Source organism: Aspergillus ambiguus, assembly GCF_047715705.1.
Source record: "Aspergillus ambiguus strain CBS 117.58 unplaced genomic scaffold BDV59scaffold_8, whole genome shotgun sequence".
In the NCBI taxonomy this organism is placed as follows: domain Eukaryota; kingdom Fungi; phylum Ascomycota; class Eurotiomycetes; order Eurotiales; family Aspergillaceae; genus Aspergillus; species Aspergillus ambiguus.
In genome coordinates, this window is record NW_027395521.1 from 133287 (window position 1) to 156054 (window position 22768).

Sequence of the window (22768 nt, forward strand, 5' to 3'; positions counted from 1 at the left end):
TCCACGCAGTGGTATTCATCCATGTGTTCCTCACGGCACCCGAAAAATGAGCTACAGACTTGAAGATGTGGACAGGGTGTTTGACAGCAGTATTCCAGCATGGGAGTAAGTTCAAGAAGCACATCTGTCTGGGCGAGCTGGAGTGGGCGAATGTACAGGGTACTACAGAAGGAAGGCACCCAAACACAACACACTCATGCGAGCTGTATTTGGCGCTGTCCCTAAGACAAAAGGTGTACTTTCTGTTTCGACACAAAAGATGCGAGGGACGATGGAAAATTTCAAAGGGCCGATGGCTTGTGGTTCATGCAGATGACCATCTTAATATTGTTCCATTCTATTAATATCTTACCCGGCGTGGGGACAGTAAAGGGAGTGTGTTCGTTACCCACAGCGGATCCGGGTGGTGGCGACGGACTCGGTCTCCGCTATCCCGTCAGGAGAATGTCAGAGTAATTGGACCCATGGCTGGGATAGTTGTGATCATCGGATGCACAGTGTACCGTAGCATTCTACGCAGCGGCGCACTCCTTAAGTGGAGGCACGTAGTCTCTATACGAGGTTCTATCATCATACATGCGCAGTACATCCGTGTGGGACATTGGCCTTACCACAACAGCATTTGTGGGGAAGTATACTGCGTCCAATTGAGTACCATTGAACAGTTTATAGCGCTAGCCCAACGATAGGAAGTCCATGGTCTGGTCTGAAGAACAGTCTGCAAGAGAATGACGGACCTCGGCGGAGAATTGGCCTGCCAAGTGTCCGGCATGGATCCTATCTGAAACAACGAGCAAACTTTATTGCCGAGCAGTAATAATTATAACTGTAAGCTAATCCAGTGCAGGGGCAAGATTTGAAATTGTTACACTTCCAGATCAGTCTGCCACATGGAAAACCACGCGTCGGTGGGATTACCTGCAGATGATATGTCAAATCAGTCCATTTCATGCTCATTCCAGCTGAGCAAGCAACACCAAGCTTTTAGATACATAACATCGAACCGGCGACCGAGGTAGACCGAGGTAGGGTAGGAAGATCAGCGCGTAATGGTATAAAATGGATATATCGATGAAGCAAAAGAAATTAAGAAAAGAACGACATGAATTCACCACCGCAGTCAATCCCCACCTTTCTATATATCCCATTATGTACGTAAATCGATCGCTAAAAATCAATATCGCGGGTGTCGGGGGTCATCCAGCATCTCCACTGTCTGTGACACATCCACCGTCTTGTGGATGCCAATGCCATCGTTGGTCGAAGCCACATCCACCGCGCCGGCATACGAGATGAGATGGCTTTGGTCGTTGCCAAACTCGTTCTCGCGGTCCACCTTACTGCCGGTCGCCGAGAAGCCCTTGTGACTGGCTCCCTTCATCTTGCTCAGGTGCACCGAGGAGTCCTGCTGGTAATACTTGTTCGAGCTGTAGGCCTTGGTGCGGACCTTGCGAATGATGATGTTGAGCGTTGGCAGACAGGCGCAAATCAGACCGACGCCTCCTTCCGCATTTCTGAAAGCCGGGTTAGAATGAGTCTCGGATGGGAGACGAATGGAGAAGCATACCCTGACAAAATAACGCAGGTGAACATGATTGTCTGATCGGGAGTAGAGCCATCACGCAAGACCAGCACCAGACGGTACAAACTGAACGCCGTGGCCATTCCTCCCGCGGACAACATACCTGCCACCCGTAGCTTTTTGTTCCGCGACATCTGCAGGGACCAGGTCAACGGCAGTGGCAGGATCAGAATGATCAGATCGCTGACCACACTTATCACCGAGTCAGCGATCAACGCCGCCCGTTGGTCGAGACACGACGCCCCAGGCGCCATGGTCCAGTATGCCGGCACCGGATCACACATGCGGATCTTCACGATCTCGGCGATGGTGTAGTATATGCAGAGACAGCCGAGGAACACGTAGATGAAGATGACCTTGGACTTGTACGGCGCGAAGATCCGAGTCAGGATAGACAGCAGGGCAACCTTGGTGAGAAGCGCCATGGGGCAGTAAAGAACGGTGGCGATGTAGCAGAATTTGCGGAAGAGAACTTGATCGCTGGGGGAGACATCGTGGATGTGATATCCTCCGCCATATTTACCAACTAGAAAGCATCGGAATCAGTGCAAAGTCCGGCAAGCAGGGTAGCAGACCAAGTCGTACCGATAATGCTAATGGCACAATAGCCCATGAACAACGCCTGTTGACTACACGTTAGTCTGGAAGACGAGCAGGCACATGGATCCAGAGTTACTTGCCCATGCGGCGAGACATGACGCTGTTTCATCTAGATTAGCCTTATTTCCTCGTACGACGTAGGAAGCAAGGTCATACATACAATCTTCCACGACAATAAACTGCTTATACCACCCACGGATGCCAAACCGCAAGGCAACGAAAATGGTGCAAATGGGTATACAAAGGCATTGAGTGACGAGGTTGACGGTATTCAACACATCTTTGGGATTCTGGACGGTCATAGTGAGGGGATCAACGCAGCATGATGGTTCGAAGAAAAGACAGCGATGAAGGGAAGGACGAATGCAGCCCAAGGGCCAAGTCCCCAGAAAGCAGACGGAAAAGAGATATATACATAAAAAAGCGGGAATGGATCGACTTCGATATTTCTTATTGTTAGTACTATTTGTCTGTCCGGAGTACTAGGGTGATCTGTGGAGTGGATGCGTGAGCCCCTGCCTCCTGGTGGTCCTCCGTAACCGTTGGCCCCGTCGTTCCCTTCCTGCTCCAGTCAAACATCGCATTCCAGTCCGCGGGCTTGGTGTGGTGATCGTCTCACCCTGCATGAGACGAGGCCCTACTAATGATCCTTGGTTCGGGCCATTGGGAAGGGAGGGGAAGGGAAGCCGTCCGCGAAATGAGCCCAAGACCAGACTGGACCCGCTAGGGTGGTGAAGGGAAAACTTTAAAGACCCATCATGTTCCAACATAGTATCTACTACTCTGTACGCCGTACTATCCCAAGGTCTCCTCTGTAAAGAAGGCAAGCCATCCGTAGAGCCAACGGGGTGGAAGGGAAATGAAACTGGGGAGAGTGGACAGAGAAGGGTTGGATAGATAGAGCATGATAGGTGCAAAGATTCACACCCAGACATCTCAAGCGGGTGTTTCAGTCGCACACGAAACCTCATTGGCAAAACCGGGCTGTCAAGGCTCCCATCAATTTAGGGCCGGGTGGGGAACTCTCCTGACGAGTGTGGCAGATTTCTGCCGTCCGTCTGGAATGCCACTAATGATGATTAATCTGACATAATGTAATCGCCTGGGGAATTGCCTTTTACGCAGTACGGGCATGTGATTGACAAGCAGACCTGATTCAGTCCTGAAAACAAAAGGAGTACGTACTCCTCAGTCTACCCTTCCAGCACGAGCTCGATCGATGTACTACGTACGGAGTATACTATCCCATCCCGCCACCCGTTCTTCCCGCTCGTCCGCACAAATCCTTGGGGCCAATCTTCAGCGGAAGAGGAGCAGGCGGAGCAGCCGATGAAGAACATGATCACCGTGCCGTCTCAAAAGAATAATAAAAAAAAGGGGCATGGTTCTTGCTCGGAAATGCGTACATATGCGTTCGCCGCGCACTCGAAGAACAAGTACTATTGCCGAAGGATTCACTAACAATCGAATGGCGTTCTCTCGGCAAGCTTAGTGCCACCAAAAGTTGATAACCTTTCGCTTCGCTCTCAAAGGTGGATCCGATTGAATTGTTGTACCCACCAGGCTGGCTTTTCGATGGCTCTCACTTCGGTTTTGTTTATTACTCCGAGGTCGACCCATCTGGAATCTGAATATCACACAGAATAGTATGTGATAAGCATGATCATATGGTATATCTCACGAGGGGAGGTGGCAATCCAACGGTTTTTGGGTCTATCACAATCACCAACATCCTATCAATCCTTTCAATTCATGTCCAAGGACAGCCACCCCTCTCCGCCTCCTTCTGATCGACAGTGGATAATCATCCTTCTGGAACGTATCATCGTGAGGGCCAATGCCTTTCGGGACCCGCCGGAAAGTATTCCGCCTCCACTTCGTTAGGTCTCTCTCCACCCGTCAGGGTCTCATTGGGCCCAATACTCTAATGGGCTCCAGCTGCCAGGTCGACGGTAGATATTATTGATCCGTAGTTCCGCGCGTCACCACTGTCAGAAGATCGATGGAGTACGCAGCTACACCATAAAAGGGGTGGGTTAATGTAACCCCGGCCTCCTCCGTGTACCCAGTATGTGGTGTCGGCTCTCTCAATTGAGATTCGTTCTACTGCGTACTCCATGCGCAGTACGCTATAGTAAGTAGGAGAATTGCCGGCTTTTTACTTATTTTTTATATTTTTTTTCTTCGGTTGGTATTCTGTCTGAATCTTTACCAAATCTGACACAAGTCTGCGGCCCTGTGTACGGAGTACGCAGTATGTTTTCGTACTCCGCACCTCCGCGGTCTAGAGTTGTAGCCATCAGCGCCTAGAAATGATGAAAACTCAACATCCTACTCCCGAGCCATGCTATCGTGAGATGATTACCATTATCTCAACGGTCATCTCGGGGTGATCATTTTGGAAGGTCCTGCCGGTGATGCTCAAAATTAAGAAATTGTCTTGTTACGTCCAGTACCAGCTCTCCATAATCCACTTAGTCACTTTGCTGAAGCTCGTCGCTAAACAACAATCGATGATGGCTCCAAGTATCCGCATCAGCACTTCAGGAACCAACCAGATCTCTGAAAGTGACCGTCCTGGTTAGAATCTGATAATAGCGCACGCACCAGCAAGACGCTAGACGCTTTTCCTGTGAGATCAGCAGGAGTCCGTCCGTCGGCTTCTTCATTCCCCGATGCAGATCGAATTTGGATAGATATTACTACGCCGCATCGGTGCGCAATCGTCACTGTTCTACTCCATACTCCGTAAGCGGTATTGATTCGGTTGTGTTGAGGACCTCCACAAAGGAATGAATAGACGGAGTGATTATCGTGTTCTTGGGGGCTATGCGGAGTACACTATTACAAGCTCGTGCAACCACGCCAGGCACAAGGAATATGAAGTCGGTGTCCTAATGAGTACCTCTTCAATTTCAGGATGTATAGCTGTGTGTTGACATCCCTTGAGTTCTCGCTGTCTAACTGATGGGAAAATTGGAGAGCGCATGTACTCCGTAAATTCGTGTCCAGCTGATGCCTTACGGCACTGAAGTGCTGTAATATTTTCTCTTGAGAAAGCCATCTCAATCCGTTTTAAACCGATGATCAGATAACTTTATATGGCCGATTTGTTCCCATTCGGGCACATTAGGAGAAGGGCAGCACTTGAGATATTTACCAGGTTGATAATAATCACTCCAAAGAGTACAGTATGTGCAGGACAAAAGGCTGCTGCGTACATGTTCGGGCCTCAAGAACCCATAACACATATCGCGGGATTGTATGTGCTCGAGGATATATATATACCAGGTAGAGAACATCGGACCTCTCCGCCAGCCGAGGTAGTTGAACACCTGCACAGTAACCCAACCGGATAGATTGATATTTAACCAGAAATAGCCATGCAGAAGGGAATAGCGGAGAACTCACTGAGTCTCTACAAAAGGAATTCCATATAGAGCGCATTGCAGGAATATCTGACCGTCCGCAGTGTGTGGTGGAGAAACCCCGGTTCCTCCCGCCTAATGTATCTCGCTGGATTTCCTACCTTCATCGCAAAAAAAAAATCCGCTACTACCGGGAAAACATCATGCCCGCGAGCAAACCGCGTACAAAAACATTCACTGGTTGCTGGACCTGTCGCAAACGCCATGTGAAATGCGATGAGCAGCGCCCAGACTGCCTGCGCTGTCGCCGCAGTGGTCGACTGTGCCAAGGGTACGGCGTCCGCTTGGGATGGACAAATACAGAAGCGAATATGGCGCAACAGCGCCGACAACTACGTTCTACTATTAGGGCTTACCCGGAGCTTTCTTCGGATATTGTTACGGCATTCCTTGCTGATCTTGATCACTATTCCAGTTCCACGGGCAGCCTCCAGCGAGGGCCATTCTCCGTCTTTGCTATATCGCCGTCCAGGGAGTTGGCACATAACGAACTAAGCGAGGGCTCGTCAGGCAATCTAGAATTGCAGAGTGATAGCTGTGGTGAAGAAAGTAAGTCATCACAGGAATCGGTATCGAACAAAGAGACCCTGTCAACGGTGCCAGAGTCTTCACCATCAACAGCATCCCCTTTCTTTGAGGTTGTACCGTCCCCACCGGCAGATTCATCTTTGCCCCGCGTTGAAGTACTCGACCGATCACCCATGAACACACTGAATTTGGGGCGACCAGAATGGAAAAGCCCCTTTCTATCAATTCCGCGGATGCCCAACCCGACCCCTATCCCGGTTCCAGAGATTGAGCTGATCCACCACTGGGTTGTCTTTCTGAGCGGCAACATGCTGCTCATTGATACTGCGGACAACCCCTGCCGTACTGTATTCATGCCCCTGGCTTTGGAGGGCCTGAATGCATCCCCGAAATTCGCAAACATGCACCGGGCCGTGTTCCACGCCATCTGCGCTGCGTCTGCCTTTAGCTTATTCCATTTGGGTGGTGAATCTCGATTCCAGTCGCTTGCCGTAGGCCACGACCAACAGGCCCTGCGTCATCTACGAGAGACCTTACATCCAGGCCGCCGCCTGGATGAGACAATCCTGACCGCGGTGCTATCCTGTATTACTGCCGAGGCCATGTCCGGCCGCCGAGGACGATGGCGGACTCATGTCGCTGGCGGCTTGGGACTCCTCGAAGATGCTGTTAAAGGGGGATGGACTCAAAATAATACAACCACGCGTCTATTGCAGAGCTACCTCTCCCTCTCGTCCCTTTGCAATCTTCGCATGTCGAGACAGCTGAGTTCTCTGCTCAGTGCACCCTCGGACTGCAGGTACTACCTTGAGCGGTCGCACGGTGTGACTTCATCCTTAGTGCATTTTTTAGCCCACATTTCAGAACTCAGAGACTCAATAGAGGATGTGACTGCTAATGACTTGGACCTTCTCGAACTGCAATTGTATCTGAAGTTCCCTAGCGCCCCCGTGTCCGAGACAACTGAGTCGAAGGTGATTCAGCACGCACTGAACTCATTTTACTACTCCACTGTGATCTATTTCAGACGTACTATGAGACGGGCTCCACTGTCTGAAGTTCAAGACCTGGTGGAAAAAGCCGTGCAGGATCTGGAAGCTGTTGAGGCTCTCACTCACCAGAGTGGCGGGTGTGCTTACAACTGGGCTAGTTTCATAGTCGCTGCCGAGTGCGAACGACCAGATTTACAGGCTCGTACTTTGTCTTTGTTTAATGTTAAACGTCGCCACGGCATCACAAATATCCAGGTGCTATTCGATCTTGTACAGATATTATGGCAGCGGCGACAGGCCGCAGGCCCGGATTTCGACATCCAATGGGAGGACATCGCCCGAGAGAAAAATCTTGATATTATGCTTGTGTGAGCAAATTTAATTTACGCTCTGAATGTCTCATATGTACATTACGACTTACGGTGTGTGCTGGAATGAATTAATGAGGTTTACGCAGTGAAGCCCCCGTCCACCACCAAGGCCGTGCCACACATGTAGCTGCTCATGGGCGAGACCATGAATAGAATGGAATCGGCGATTTCTTCGACAGTAGCTGGACGGCTGATCGGGGTATTCTTGAACACAGGGTCCATGGCACCGGATTCGATGCCCTTTCGGATGAGAGGGGTGTCCACCCATCTGGACTACATCAGCGGTGAAATTATGGTTAGGTGTTATTGTACTGACCCTGGACAGATGGCGTTAATGCGGATTCCTTCCTTGGCGTATGTTTTAGCGTCCTGAATTGGTCAGTTTGGCACGCTTGCAAGCATCGATCAAGATCCTGATACGCACCAGCTTGGTGATAGCAACAACCGCTGCAGACCGATCTGTTAGCATAAGAAAGTCATTTGATAGCTTCATGTCTCCTTACCATGCTTGGCTGCTGTATACGGAGCAATGCCGAACGCCGCGGGAGGAGCAGAAACTCCAAACATTGACGATATATTGACAATGACTCCCTTTCCGACACGGTGACCGCGAGATCTATCCCAGATGGTCAGTTGGTATCCACCTAGTCTTCGAAGTAGTTCACGCTCACTCTTGCTTCATCATTTGGCGGATCACGGCGCGCTGAGAAAGCCAGACACCGGTCTGATTGATGTCGATGACCTTCTGCCACTCGGCCAGACCGTGTTCATGAGTGAAAGTCGGTGTTCCACTGATACCAGCAGCGTGCACAGCAATATCTATGCGACCAAATTGCTCAGCAGTTTTCTGGACCGCAGCGTCAATGGCTTCTTCTTTCGTTACATCAACCTGGATAATCTCGACAACAACAGAGGGGAACTGCTCGAGCAGCTCAGTGCGCGTCGATTCCAACTGAGCGACCTGGACGTCAAGAAGAGCGAGGGAGGTGACGCCATTCTTGGCCAGTACGAAGGCTGTTCCCTTGCCAATTCCTAGTATGAATTTGTTAGCCCTTCCATTATGCAGCTATCTGCAACATGCAAATCATTTACCTGATCCACCACCAGTAATGAAGGCCGTTCCGGTTACTTGACACGCCATGATGTGATCAACTTGATTTTTTTTTTCGCTTGCCCAATGGTTCAACTCTCGCTTGGATTATTTACAATTTGAATATAAGCTTGCTCAAATGTCTGCTGAGGGGTGGAAAGCGGGGCTTTGGTTGAGAAATTCCTCGGATGCGGAGAGGATGAGGATCCGAGAAATAGTATTCCAGCCGAAGTCTGCAATTATAACCTATCATCAGGGGCCTACCCTCACGGACCATCCCCCTTTAATTCCTACCGTGCGAAAGCCCCTATCTTTGCTTGTATTTCTCCGGAGTCCCCGGTAACATTGGGCTGCCAAGGACGACGCCGTGGGGCGTCACTCGTCGATCTCAACGAATGCCGAAAGTGGGGACTCGTTGTTGACTGCTGCTTTGGGTGTATCCTCGTTCTACGTGTTTGCGATTGAATTCCAAGTTCATCTGGTTGATATAAGGTGTCATGAATGGCATGAAAGTGGTTAGCCTGTCAGAATGAGAGGATATAAAAGGCGGCATGTCCTAGGACGAAAAATCTCGTGACATTCGTTTGTTAATCACAAGACTTTTCTCAGATAAACTATCGTTTCTCCATCACAATGACATTTCAAGATTTCCACGTTGATGCAATTGTCATAGGTGGTGGGTTTGGAGGCTGCAATGCTCTCTATCGCCTACGTCAACTAGGCCTTACAACAAAGCTGCTCGAGGCCGGTGATGCATTCGGTGGCGTCTGGTATTGGAATAGATACCCCGGTGCGCGCGTCGATACAGAGATGCCCAATTACCAGTTCAACATCTCCGCTGTGTGGAAGGACTGGAACTGGAGCCAACGATTTCCCGGTGACGAAGAACTTCGACGCTATTTTGAACATGTCGATCGTGTACTCGAGCTCAGCAAGGACACTCTCTTCCATACTGTTGTGTCGGAATGTCAATATGAAACCGACACTCAGCGTTGGACTGTATTGACTGAGCAGGGAGTCCGGGCTACTTGCAAATACCTCATTGCTGCCACGGGCTCGTCACACAAGAAATATTATCCGGAATACCCTGGATTGGGCAACTACAAAGGTCAGCTGGTGCACTCCGCTGCGTATCCAGACCATTTGGACGTCACTGGGAAGAAAGTGGGAATAGTGGGGAATGGGGCTTCGGGGCTTCAAATCGTGCAGGAGTTGGCAAAAAAAGACTGTCAGCTTCATGTATATATCCGCACTCCTTGCTTCGCTATTCCTATGAAACAACGATCTGTCCCAGAAGATGAGTCAGAGATGTTGAAGGGTTACTATGACGCCATCTTCGAAAAGTGCTACAAATCCAACAGCGGGTTCCCGCACAATACCAGGCCGCAGTCTGTTCACACTGCCACACCCAAGGAAAGGTTAGCTCTGTTCGATGAGTTATGGAAGCGGGGAGGGTATAGCTTCCTGCTGTCGAACTACTACGATTTCCTCCTGGATGAGAAAGCAAACTCCATCTTCTATGACTACTGGGCCCAGCAGGTGCGAAAGAGGATGACTGACCGGACAAAGATGGATCTGGTGGCGCCCTTGAAACAGGCACATTGGATTGGAACCAAGCGACCGAGTCTGGAGCAAGATTACTACGAGATGATAGATCGTCCCAATGTTGTCCTGCACGACTTGAAGAAAGCCCCGATTGCGCAATTTACTACAAAGGGGACGGAATGCGCGGATGGCAACCACCAAGACCTGGATATAGTCATCTTTGCTACAGGATATGATGCAGTAACAGGAAGTCTGCAGGACTTGGGAATCAAAGATAAGAGAGGCGTTCCTTTGCGGAAGAAATGGGAGACGGGCATCGCGACATACCTGGGATTGATGATCCCGGACGCTCCCAACCTGTTCCTGGTCTATGGCCCACAGGCTCCGACTTCTTTGGCAAATGGTCCGCCATTTATCGAAATGGAAGTGGACTGGATATGTGAAGTGATCTCCAAGATGCGCAAAGAAGGCCTGTCTACAGTTGAGCCTACAGCGGAGGCGACCGATCACTGGAGGGAAGAAGTTCGTACGGCCAGTGAGCATACTCTGTACCCTCAGACGGACTCATGGTACATGGGCGCCAACATTCCGGGAAAGAGACGGGAACCATTGATTTACTTGGGAGGCATGCAGCGGTGGTGGGCTAGCTGTAATGAGGCGCTGCATAAGTGGAAGGGATTTCATACAATTTAGAATAGGAAGATGCACGTGAATCATGTCAAGACCAATGCAAAATTTACCTCGCGTCTTACTAAAACTAGGAGCAGATCAGGAATTACAGAATGGCTATAGCATTAGGCGGACTGCCAACTCCCCCGGGTACATTTAGGGGTGAAGAGGTCAGGAAAAAGCTATACTTCTGGGCTTTCTTGCACTCTTCTGCCAGTGCTTTTAGATCCCACAGCTCTCCCAGCGGCATGCCCATCAGACTCAAGCACCATGGGTGCAGAACTAGGGCAGGGGTTAGTTTAATATCTTAGGGAAAAACCGGATATGATGTTCACAAACCAAGTTCAAACGGGGTCCTCTCCTCGCCGTTGATTATGGGCGGGATAGCCTCCACCGCCATGTTATCGCATGCAATGGCAGCAAAATGCCGGTTCCACAACCACCTGGCCATCTCTACCGAGCCTTCTACCCCACAAACTGCATTGGACCCCAAGGCGCTGGCTTGTTCATCGGCCGTCATGGCACCAAATGCTTCAGTGAAACCGAACCGGATTACCAAAATGTCACCATGCTGGAAAGTTATCCCCTGGTAAGCAGCGACGGCTTCTATCTCGCCCGGACCAACCCGGAAACCGGAGAATGGAGAAAATTGAATCCCGTTAGCCTCTGCGTAAGCCTTGAAGTCGATTAAGACTCCTCTTCCGGCGATACAGCCGCGCTCATGCCAACCTGTACATACTGTTAGAAATCTTTACTGACATCTTCGAAGGGCCTTGACTTACGATCCAGTGTAGGTAGTTTGTTGGGCTCCTGTGGGCTCTGGAGGCTGTCAACCGTGGCTTTGAAGCCGTTGTAAGTCGACTCTGTTGGTAGATGTTGGACATGGCCTATTAGAATTATTATCAAAGTTATCAGGGGCCACATATGGTACCTACATAAACTGTCCCACTGGCTGCTAGCCTGGGTATTGAAATGTACCTACACATGCGCATGTAAGACGTTGCTATTATTCATTTTTTTGTGCTGTGCTATACCTCGTCGTCGAAGGCAAATATCTTCCCTGTTTGCGGGTCTTCTAACTTCATCACCTGTCGGTCAAGGCTTTTCCTAAAGAACCCGGGGTATTTCACACTCCCAATGGGCCAGCTGTAAGACGTCAACCTAACCGGCCAAGCACGTTCGTGGGTGGCCTTACTTAAGAGAGACCGATACTCCATGACGGACCTCAGAGGCAGCCTCTCGCACTACCTCAGGCGTCAACAGGTTCAGTGTACCATATACATCCTTTTTGCCATCCTTGTCGAAGATCCCCCATGCACATCCTTGGGGCATTCCAGGAACTGGTGGAAGGTCGTCAAAGTTGGGTAAGCTAGCCATCTGTTCGCTGATACTGATTCCGTGGCAGAGAACTGTTTAGGAGCATCTTGGGCCCCTCATTTAACTCCCAGAGATGCAGCTTGTCTCCGCCGAAACAAATGAGTACTCCCTAGTGTGCTCTCGGTGACCTTCCTAATCTTCTTGGCTGCGGGGCCTCCACCATTCTAGGACTACTAACCGAGCTCACGGCCAACTAATCAGTCGCATTTCATCTCATTATTAGCACTTGGCTGTTGAAAAAGGATCGGATGCCAACTATCCCGTGCCGAAGAGGTGGGGTAAGCCTTTAGCGCGCGCCGGAGGGGGGAGGGGAGGAGAGCTGATTGCTCTCAGTTTCCTCAGGCTGAGTGAGCCGTTAGGGACGTATAGGTATAAGTACGCAGTGCAGCCTATGCATCAATGATGTTCCAGGTATAAGGAAGACGCATGTTCCGTCCTCAGCACCTTGATACAAAAAAAGGCTTGCTTTTCTCTGATATGAGCCTTCAGTACGACCCCGAACTGGTTGAAGCGGGGGCATCTGCTTTGAACCGGCTACAACAGTACCAAAGGCCGCCAGTCCATGACACAGACAGCAGAAGAGCAACTTTGGAATCTTTTTTCCTTCAGGAACCTGCCCCACTACCCGATGGAATAGCAAAAACCGTTCATCATGTTCCTACTGGCAAAGAGCACACGCTTTCAGTCTACCATTATCGCAAGGGACAAGGCACCACCAAGGGTCCCGCCGTGCTACACATTCACGGGGGTGGTTATATAGCTCTAGGCGACGCTCAATATGAAATGACTCATGCATATATGGTGATGGCTTCTGGCGTTCAGATATTGTCAGTTGAATACCGACTTGCCCCGGAACACCCATACCCCGCGGCTATAGACGATGCATGGGCAGCGCTGACATGGATCCATGCCCATGCGGATGAGCTGTCTATCGACGTAAGTCGCATTGCAGTCTGTGGTGAAAGTGCTGGTGGCGGTCTTGCAGCTGGGTTAGCCATTCTTGCACGAGACCGAGGTCTTCATCCGCCATTAGCCAAGCAGATTCTGGTTTATCCGGCCCTTGACGACCGCACTGTGCTGAACCACGCTGGGAAACTTGCGTTCTGGGACTCAGATGACAACATCACAGCCTGGACGGCATATTTGGGTAAAGACGTATATGGCACTGAGCGCGTCTCTCCATATGCAGCGCCCGCTCGTGTGGAGAGCGTGGAAGGATTGCCGCCGTTGTATCTGGATGTGCCACAACTGGATATGTTTGTACATGAGGGGATTCAATATGCCCAACGCTTTTTGGCGGCGAATATTCCCACTGAGTTGCATATTTATCCCGGATTGCCTCACGCGTTCGAAGCAATAGCGCCCATGAGTGGTGCCACACGACGAGCAATGGAGAACAGACTGCGTGCTATTATGAGTTTTTAACATGCGAATTCAAGGCCCAATCATTGCTATTCCGAGATGCATATTAAATAAACTAGATGCCGGTACGGCTTACGAAACAATACTGCTAACCCGTGCCTGTGCGAGGGCGCAAATGAACCAGCATCAGTGGGGAATTGTGGGCCGCAAGCACTGAGTAGGATGTACGCTGTAGATGCTACTTAAAAGGCCTTTCCCCGGACATTGTTCCCTTTGTCCCCATCACTTCTGTCTACTCTTCTAAACCCTGTTTATGCCAAATATGGCCACCATCACTAAGCCTTCCCCTGAGGAGCTCACCTCTACTATGAGCAACAAGGTAGCTATCGTCACTGGAGCCGCGAGAGGAATTGGATATGCGACGGCGTCCATACTGGCACAACATGGTACCAAAGTTGTCCTAGTCGATCTATACGAGGATACTCTTCAGAAGGCGTGTGAAGAGATTGGATCACAGGCTACATACAAGACTTGCGACGTGAGCGACTGGGATCAACAAGTTGCTCTTTTCGAATGGGTTACCAGGACGGTCGGTCCGATCGGCCTTCTGGTTTGCAATGCAGCCATCAACCCGGAAATTTCTCTGCTAGCGACCGAGAAAGTTGAAGAACGCGAGACGATGAACACGCAAGTTTACTATAATTACTTGGCAGATGAACAGAACGATGGAGACTCGTCATCACTGAAACGCCCTGCTACACAAGTGCTTGATGTCAACGTCAACTCTGTCATATTTGGCTTGAAGCTTGCAGTTCACTACATGAAGAAGATTGGGGGACGAGTTGTTGTCGTTGGATCAGCTGCGTCCTACGTACCAGTGCCGTCACAGGCGCTATACACTGCCAGCAAACACGCAGTGCTAGGCTTAGTACGGAGCACCGCCATGATGGATGAGGTTGCACGATCCAATATGGCGGTCTCGTGGGTTGCTCCTTGGTTGACGCTCACTTCAATGGTGGAAGGAATCGCCGCTACAACACAACCGCATACGCTTAAGAGCTCTGCTGCTGATGTTGCCTGGGCCATTATTTCTGCCGCGGCTGCTGCCCGGGAGAATGCGAATGGGAAGGGATTCTGGGTGCAAGGAAGTACGATTAGTGAGGTTGAGGGAGCCTACTGGGAATTGGCTGGGCGCTTGATACTGCCTGAGAATCGGTTCTAGCCAAAACAATAGATATAATTCTCGTCCGTGATTCTATCTGTTTTTGAGATCATATGCCCCTACTTCGTATTCTATCATATTCAGCGCTATTTGGCACTTATGGAGCGGTGTGGTTAAAAATAGTACCTTCGAACACTAGCTATTGAGACCCTGTTCCCTGAGAGTCTCGTAATGTGTAACTCCTAACACACTCTGTCGCTATCATCTAAGCGGATAGTTCCACATCGAAGAGAGTAAGCAACAGCGAGGATCCACAGAAAAGGATGTGGACCCGCGGATATCGTGGGCAGCGAGGAGCCCATGGAGACCGCGGAGACCGCGGCATCCGTGGCATCCAGACTAGGATCATTTGGGATGAAGTTGTACATTTGTCGTCATAAGCAGACATTTCGCTTGATATCAAGGCATAGTTAAACACCCTCAGTCACGTACAGTATCCAGTGTGACACTCTGGGAAGAGTGAGTTTCATTGGCAATCTGGGGCTGAAGGTGGATCAGCAATAAAGCAACAAAAAGATGTCTCGACAACGTGGCCCTAACGGGAAGGATACGACCTTGAATGAAAAGCCAGGCGCTTCTGATGAGGATACAGTCATGGAGTTTGGAGGACCCCTGGGTGTGACTGCTGCGATGGTGGGATTCCCGCTGCTGATGTACTACATGTACATAGGCGCTCGGTTCTATGAAGGCCAGTTTCCGACGCCGGGCCCAGACGAGAGCGTGGTGGGTTTCATCCTCCATCTCTTTGACCTCGCATACCACTTTGCTTTCCCGCACTGGAGAGCGTGGACCATATACTGGACATTCCTCGTCTTGGAGGGAGCGGGATACCTCTATTTGCCTGGGGTGTACGGCAAAGGAAAGAGATTACCCCATCTCAACGGAAAGCAACTAGATTACTACTGCTCTGCAGTCTCCTCGTGGTACATGACAATCGCCGTGTCACTTATCCTGCACTTCTCAGGCATCTTTCGACTTGATACTCTTGTAACCGAGTTCGGTCCGTTGATGTCCGTGGCTATCTGTTCCGGGTTCTTGGTCTCTGCTTTCGCCTATCTTTCCGCCCTTATGCGCGGAGCTCAACACCGCATGACTGGATCCCACGTCTATGACTTTTTCATGGGCGCGGAGCTTAACCCCCGCCTATTCCGGTGGCTCGACATGAAGATGTTTTTTGAAGTGCGCATCCCATGGTACATTCTGTTCCTCTTGACATTGGGAACAGCGTTAAGGCAATGGGAAGAACTTGGATACGTGTCTGGAGAAGTTGCCTTCCTGCTGATGGCTCATTTTCTCTACGCTAATGCATGCGCAAAAGGAGAGGAGCTCATCATTACCAGTTGGTATGTATTAGCCAGAGACAGGGTTGTTAATATCAGCTAATGTAAAGTAGGGACATGTACTATGAGAAATGGGGATTCATGTTAATATTCTGGAATCTCGCTGGAGTCCCTATGAGTTACTGCCACTGCACCTTGTATCTTGCATCTCACAACCCATCCACATACAAGTGGAACTCCACCGTACTCGGAGCATTAGCAGTTGCTTATCTCTTTGTGTACTGGGTATGGGATACATGCAACAGCCAGAAAAACTTCTTCAGGGCCCAAGAAAGAGGTGTTTCTGTCGACCGTAAATCCTTCCCTCAGTTGCCGTGGAAGTTTGTTAAGGACCCAAAGATCATCCGCACGAAGGCTGGAGACTCTATATTGTGTGATGGCTGGTGTAGGTCTCCTAATTGCTAGAAGATGTTCCCTGACTAACAATCGCAGATGGAATGGCCCGCAAGGTTCACTACACTTGCGATTTGTTTTTCGCTATTTGCTGGGGGCTCGTCACCGGTTTCCAATCACCGTTCCCTTGGTTTTATCCCGTATTCTTCTCGATAATGATCATCCACCGGGCACGAAGGGATATCAAGAGATGCCGCGAGAGATACGGAGAAGCGTGGGCGGAGTATGAACGACGTGTCCCGTATCTATTCATCCCGGTGAGTTCAGGCTATCTTTCCATAATCCATAAACATAAAAGCTAACTGCAAGGCAAAGTATGTAATTTGAGTTGGGATGTGGTCGTCAGGAAGGGGTGTAATCATTCAGAATTGCCAATAGACCATTAACATCGCTGCTGTCCGTCAACTCCACTCAGGGTGGGGGTTCGTTCATGTAACTCGAGTTTAAAATATCCATGACAGGCCTATTTGACCCGATAAAGTCGTTCAAGAAAAGAGATATATCCTCCTGACTCATACTGGAATCAAACATATCTTCCGGCCAGAAGACGTCCGGTAGCGCAATGTTCGTGGAACCATCAAAAGAAGGCGGCATTATGAGCGAACCATCTTGATGTTCCTCAAGCCCAGTCAGGGTTTGCTGCGTGCCAACAAGGACTTGCGCGGTTTTGGCAAATGCTTCGCATATGCTGTAAAGATGCATAGAACCACGGGAAAGGCCCTTCACCAAGTCGAGGGACCTAACTGTATCTTGTAACAGGGTTAAGTCACTCGAGCTGGAACTGGCAATGGCGTGAATGAAAACAATCACAAACGGTGCAAAGGATGGATATAGCAGAATCCTGGAGATCTGTGTCAGTGACGTTGGTAGGAAGGTGAATCGTGTACGCACGAATTGACATATTCGGTCTGTTTGTGGGCTTGGCGGTCGCGGAAATACGAGAAACATTTCAAATGGCTGTGCAATGCTAGCGTTGCGGTTTCGTAACATTGCGAAGAGATCGCTGTAGCATCGCGAGGGCGAGTTTGAGCTCGGTAAATAACAGTGAGAACAGAGTAGGTGATAAAGTCAGCACAGGCAGCGATCCCGTGCAAAGATTCCGAATAGAGTCCTTGGCTGACGTCGATACCTAATAGCTTATTGCGAACAGCGATCATGTCGGAGGAGAGCTTATCGATTGCAGCCCATCGCTGTTCGTCGGGTGCCTTTGATGCAGCGACGGAGTACAGTTCGTCATATACACGGCCCTGGATGCCGGCAAATTCCACAATGACCAGGCTCATCATGTCCCATGGGCGATGTTTCGGATCATTTGAGGGCGTAATGAGATCTGCGTCAATGTCGTTATCGGGAAAGTGAGATGCCAGCCCCATGTTTAGGGACACATTTTTGTCGATGGTATAAAGTGACCAGAAAGCATGTCTCTTTGACTCCGCAACCGATGAATTGTCGCTAGTCAGTGTGTAAGACCTGTGGAGTCCCATTGATTGGCACATATTAAATGCTAAGGATAGATATGTCCAACAGGTTTGCAGATCAGACTCCTCTTGAGCTTTGATTACCTGGGACACTCAGCTGTCGGGTCGATGGCCGTTTGGAAAGGCACAGACTTACGCCGATTAATAATGTTTGGATTTTTTGAAGGGTCGGGTTGACCATCATCTCATAACTTCGAAGCGACGAGGTAAACTGCCGTTCACAAAAAGCCGCACTCGATGGTAGATCGTAATGTGCGAGTTCGGCAGGTTTATCGTGTATGTAGTCACGGATAATGTAATATAATAATCCGTATAGTAAAGGCAATGACCCAGCGGCGACTGGCTGGAGGGGAAAGTACACGGATTGGCAAAGGGATTCAAGCTGCTCATAATCTCTCCACGTCTGACTGACCAGGAAGAATGGAGGTTGCGCTATAGATATCAATTGGCATTAGTCGCGGTAGGCACAACATATGACAGATGGTAGATCAACTGTGCTCGGGTATAGAACGCCTCTCTCGTCACGAAGGCATTGGTCTTAACGGGCAGTCAGGTGCATCAAGAACTTCGGCAGAAGATAACATACCTTTTACTCTTCGTACTATGGAGACGACAAGATCAACCGGTAATAGATGTTCCTTAGGGAGTGATGGCTCCGGTGGGATGTGGCCATGGGGCTCCTGGTGGCGATCCAGCCTGTCCTTAAGGGATGATAAAGCAGCAGACACATTGTCACTGAGCTGGCTATTCTGCGCACTACCAACTGCGGTGAAGACTGCATCTTTGGCTAGTAAGCTCTGATGATGGAACGATGATTGTCCCTCGAAGGTAGGCCCCGTCTGGGGAGCTGTAATGGGCCGTGCAACAACAGGAGCAATATCGGTCGATGACTGTCCTCTTGTCAATTGATCCAAGGTCTGTTGGATGGTATTCAACTGATCTTGCAGGGAGTCAAGTTTTTTATCGCTATGTAAAGAATAAGCCATTGCCATGAACCCATCAGTTTGAACTCTTACTGCGGGATTGGTCGATTCCCAGAGGGATCATGGATAGGCGAGGACACTCCAGCCAATTTACACCGGATCCCGAGTGCCGTACAGCTGGAGCATGGGATAGACTTGTCGCATTTGATCTGTCGTCGTCAATGGAAGACCATCCACACCGGCCCGGTGTATCAAGCTTCATACCTTGCGCAGTCGACAGTTATCGCACTAGGGTATGATCAGTAAAGATAGTCAAACAGCAAATGATAGACATACTGCGCGAACGCGAAAAGAGTTACGCGTATTCGCAGATAACTCTTGGGGCATTATATCATCATCAGGTCAGGCCGAAGCCAAAGCAAAGGAGAACATTGTCTTCGGAATGGTTTGCCCGAGGAACAATTCGGCTGGAAAAGGTTAGCGTGGCTGAGTCACCCTGCACCTAAACCGGACTAGCGTGGTGCTCGATTTATTGCTTTCGTGATGCGCATTAACAGTTCAGCATTCTAAACTCCATTGCGACTCGGGCTGTTATTGCTCGGGTTCGATATATGTCTCCACTGTCCGGAAGATTTTGATTACAGGGATGGACTGTTTAGTACTATCTCCTTCCCCGCACGTGCTGCCTTCTATCACCCTTTGCTGTAACAGACAGCGAAGGACGCTGGGCTGGCCTCATAGATGCGTGCCACGGAGAATCCGATTTGGGATTCCTATACATACCTACTTTATGGACAGGGGAACGATTCTGCTGGTGTTGAGCTATTTCTCAATACAAACAGGAACGATCCCCCACACTTTGTCCGGAACCCCGCATCTAAGCTGCAGGAGGCATTATAGCCTGAATGCATTTTAGCATGAATTCTTCATTCTATCCCAATGTGGTTGAATGCGGGGGATAAATTTGCATGGCTCTCCGGTGTATAATTGCTCGGCATCCGACCCTCCAACTGAGAACCTTAGGGCGTACCGTTAATTCCGCACGCCATGGAGCTTCGATCACATCTGGTACTCCTTTGGTGGCTCTGGACCAATATTGCAGTCGCTGAGAATGGCCTTAATGGCTGGCTACGCTACGCTAGCGTTGGCTGTAATCAACACTGTTATCGGGCATTACCGTCGCGAGTTGTGGCGTTGAACAGCACGCAGGGAAGCCCATTGGGAACTGCCACAGAGGAACTCCAAACAGGCGTCCATGCGATCACAGGAAAGCGTCTCACCATCACAGAGGATGATGAGTGCAGCCGTCCTTCAACCATTCTGATTGGAACCGTAGAGGATTACCGCCAAATCTGTCGCAACAGCTCGACCATCCCTGCTCTCGATATCGACGGTTTTTGGCTGCGCACGCAGGGCAACGCCGTCCAGATACTAGGACAAAGCGAACGGGGTGCTCTCTATGGCGCCTTTGAGTATCTGTCGATGCTTGCTCAAGGAAATTTCTCCTCCGTCGACTACTCCACCAGCCCACATGCACCAGTCCGCTGGGTAAACCAGTGGGACAACATGGATGGCAGCATTGAACGTGGTTATGCCGGATCATCTATCTTCTTTGCAAACGGTGGGATTGTCTCCGACCTGACGCGAGCAAAGGAGTATGCTCGGCTCCTCGCGTCGATCCGGATCAATGGTATCATTGTGAACAATGTGAACGCGAACGCCACGCTGCTGACTGCGGAGAATATGGATGGTCTGGCACGCATCGCAAACGTATTCCGACCTTACGGTATTCGCATCGGCATTTCCTTGAATTTCGCCTCTCCCAAGGCCCTTGGTGGTCTGGACACTTATGACCCCCTCAACCCATCCGTCATTGCCTGGTGGGGAAACATCACCGATAGTCTTTACGAGCGTATCCCGGATATGGCGGGTTATCTGGTCAAGGCCAGTTCAGAGGGTCAGCCTGGTCCCGAAACTTACAATCGATCCCTGGCTGACGGCGCCAATGTATTCGCTCATGCTCTCAAGCCCCATGGGGGAGTGATGATGTTCCGAGCCTTTGTCTACAACCAGCTCAATGAATCTGTTTGGACCGATGATCGGGCAAACGCACAGGTGAACTTCTTCAAACACCTAGATGGCGAGTTTGAGGACAATGTGATTGTGCAGATCAAGTATGGGCCCATTGACTTCCAAGTGCGAGAGCCAGTCTCGCCTTTGTTCGCCAACCTTTATCACACAAACACTGCCATTGAGCTACAGGTCACTCAGGAGTATCTGGGACAACAATGCCATCTACTGTATCTGCCACCTCTCTGGAAAAGTATCCTAGATTTTGACCTGCGAGTCGACCATAGCCCCTCCGTGGTTCGAGACATTATCTCTGGTGAGCGATTCGATCGCCCATTAGGAGGCTGGGCTGCAGTGGTGAACGTCGGGACCAATAACACCTGGTTAGGCAGCCATCTGTCCATGTCGAATCTCTACGCCTACGGTCGCCTCGCCTGGAGTCCAACCGCAGACTCGGTAGAGATCCTCCAAGATTGGATTCGCCTTACCTTTGGGCGGGACCAGCATGTGTTGGACACAATTACTGACATGTCGATGACCTCTTGGCCAGCTTACGAGAATTACACAGGGAACCTCGGAGTGCAGACACTAACTGACATCCTCTACACGCACTATGGACCCAACCCTGCCTCCCAGGATAACAACGGATGGGGCCAATGGACGCGTGCCGATCACTACACGATCGGGATGGATCGCACAGTTATGAACGGGACTGGGAATGCAGGCCAGTATCCGGCAGAAATTGCTGCAGTATACGAAGATATCGAGAAAACACCGGACGACCTGCTTTTGTGGTTCCATCATGTGCCTTACACACACCGTCTTGATTCTGGAAAGTCAGTAATCCAGCACTTCTATGACGCTCACTATGCTGGGGCGGAGGCCGTCCAAAAATTCGTGCCACAGTGGGAGAGCCTTCGAGGTCTGCTCGACACAGAGCGATATGAGGCAATGCGGACACGCCTGGTGTATCAGGCCGGACATTCCATTGTGTGGCGCGATTCCATCAACAACTTCTACTGGAATCTTTCGGGGATTCCAGACGAGAATGCCCGGGTTGGTCATCACCCCTGGCGTGTCGAAGCCGAGTCCATGCATCTTGAAGGATACCGACCATATGCCGTCAGCCCCTTCGAGACTGCGTCAAATTACACTTCCATTGTCACATCCACCAATACCACCATTGGAACTGCGTCGACAACCCTTAAATTTCCATCAGGAACGTACAATGTGGGCGTGAATTATTTCGACATGTATGGTGGACAGTCCAAGTGGAGCTTGTATCTAAACGACAAGATTGTTGGGCGATGGGAAGGGAACAGCGAGGACATCCTCGGCCATACGCCATCCATCTATCTGGACGGTCATTCTGCCATCCGCATTACATTTCCGGGAATAAAGGTGCACAGGGGCGATCGGCTGAAGATAGTGGGTGTTCCAGATGGTGTTGAACCTGCACCATTGGATTATGTAGTGTTCCTGCCGGCAGGTGTCGTTGATTGAATAATAAGATAGACAGACCTTATCAGTAGTTAAAACCCCTATAATATATAGCAGGAGACCTGTAGTCCACCTGCGGGCGCTAGACATTATGTACTGTATCTAGGTTTCGATATACTCCGTAGAGGCAGCCCCCCCTGTATGGCCGCTACATTTGCATCTGGCCCAACATTATATCCGCACCAATCCATGTACCAGGCCAGACTGCTGGGTCCAACCCCCGCATCTGAATCGCGGCTGCGAGAGAAGCTGTCTTAGAGCGAGAGGATTCGCCGATCCTACCGAGGAACCTCGGGAG

General features: G+C 50.2%; 8 protein-coding genes across 8 annotated transcripts; 5 read left to right on the forward strand and 3 right to left on the reverse strand.

Moving 5' to 3' along the window:
* Positions 1 to 1174: 1174 nt before the first annotated feature.
* BDV59DRAFT_200256 (uncharacterized protein) lies at positions 1175 to 2484 on the reverse strand (the record flags this gene model as incomplete). Its single annotated transcript, XM_073693537.1, has 5 exons — positions 1175 to 1514; positions 1568 to 2108; positions 2168 to 2211; positions 2259 to 2282; positions 2339 to 2484. The coding sequence occupies 5 exons, from the start codon at positions 2482 to 2484 to the stop codon at positions 1175 to 1177; spliced, it is 1095 nt and encodes a 364-aa protein (XP_073549761.1).
* A 3261-nt stretch (positions 2485 to 5745) lies between these two features.
* On the forward strand, positions 5746 to 8618 carry BDV59DRAFT_211866 (Zn(II)2Cys6 transcription factor). Its single transcript, XM_073695896.1, has 4 exons — positions 5746 to 7420; positions 7588 to 7624; positions 7655 to 7785; positions 8162 to 8618. The coding sequence occupies exons 1-4, from the start codon at positions 5754 to 5756 to the stop codon at positions 8535 to 8537; spliced, it is 2211 nt and encodes a 736-aa protein (XP_073549762.1). The 5' UTR covers positions 5746 to 5753; the 3' UTR covers positions 8538 to 8618.
* A 606-nt stretch (positions 8619 to 9224) lies between these two features.
* Positions 9225 to 10829, forward strand: BDV59DRAFT_211868 (flavin-containing monooxygenase; the record flags this gene model as incomplete). The annotated part of the gene is made up of 1 exon (XM_073695897.1): positions 9225 to 10829. The coding sequence occupies one exon, from the start codon at positions 9225 to 9227 to the stop codon at positions 10827 to 10829; it is 1605 nt and encodes a 534-aa protein (XP_073549763.1).
* Positions 10830 to 10911: 82 nt separating this feature from the next.
* Positions 10912 to 12182, reverse strand: BDV59DRAFT_200260 (uncharacterized protein; the record flags this gene model as incomplete). The annotated part of the gene is made up of 6 exons (XM_073693538.1): positions 10912 to 11087; positions 11145 to 11534; positions 11588 to 11692; positions 11741 to 11783; positions 11840 to 11951; positions 12001 to 12182. The coding sequence occupies 6 exons, from the start codon at positions 12180 to 12182 to the stop codon at positions 10912 to 10914; spliced, it is 1008 nt and encodes a 335-aa protein (XP_073549764.1).
* A 477-nt stretch (positions 12183 to 12659) lies between these two features.
* Positions 12660 to 14766, forward strand: BDV59DRAFT_191995 (Alpha/Beta hydrolase protein; the record flags this gene model as incomplete). Its single annotated transcript, XM_073691982.1, has 3 exons — positions 12660 to 13554; positions 13794 to 13819; positions 13885 to 14766. 3 exons carry the CDS (start codon positions 12660 to 12662, stop codon positions 14764 to 14766), a joined length of 1803 nt encoding a protein of 600 aa, XP_073549765.1.
* A 403-nt stretch (positions 14767 to 15169) lies between these two features.
* erg4A (c-24(28) sterol reductase) lies at positions 15170 to 16826 on the forward strand (the record flags this gene model as incomplete). Its single annotated transcript, XM_073695898.1, has 4 exons — positions 15170 to 16109; positions 16160 to 16491; positions 16539 to 16756; positions 16815 to 16826. The coding sequence occupies exons 1-4, from the start codon at positions 15283 to 15285 to the stop codon at positions 16824 to 16826; spliced, it is 1389 nt and encodes a 462-aa protein (XP_073549766.1). The 5' UTR covers positions 15170 to 15282.
* BDV59DRAFT_158963 (transcription factor domain-containing protein) lies at positions 16589 to 19313 on the reverse strand. The gene is made up of 7 exons (XM_073687495.1): positions 19237 to 19313; positions 19165 to 19188; positions 18994 to 19109; positions 18564 to 18943; positions 18114 to 18409; positions 17391 to 18061; positions 16589 to 17340 (listed from the first exon to the last, which is right to left on the reverse strand). The coding sequence occupies exons 1-7, from the start codon at positions 19285 to 19287 to the stop codon at positions 16911 to 16913; spliced, it is 1968 nt and encodes a 655-aa protein (XP_073549767.1). The 5' UTR covers positions 19288 to 19313; the 3' UTR covers positions 16589 to 16910.
* A 461-nt stretch (positions 19314 to 19774) lies between these two features.
* Positions 19775 to 22473, forward strand: aguA (alpha-glucuronidase; the record flags this gene model as incomplete). Its single annotated transcript, XM_073695899.1, has 1 exon — positions 19775 to 22473. The coding sequence occupies exon 1, from the start codon at positions 19948 to 19950 to the stop codon at positions 22471 to 22473; it is 2526 nt and encodes an 841-aa protein (XP_073549768.1). The 5' UTR covers positions 19775 to 19947.
* Positions 22474 to 22768: the final 295 nt, after the last annotated feature.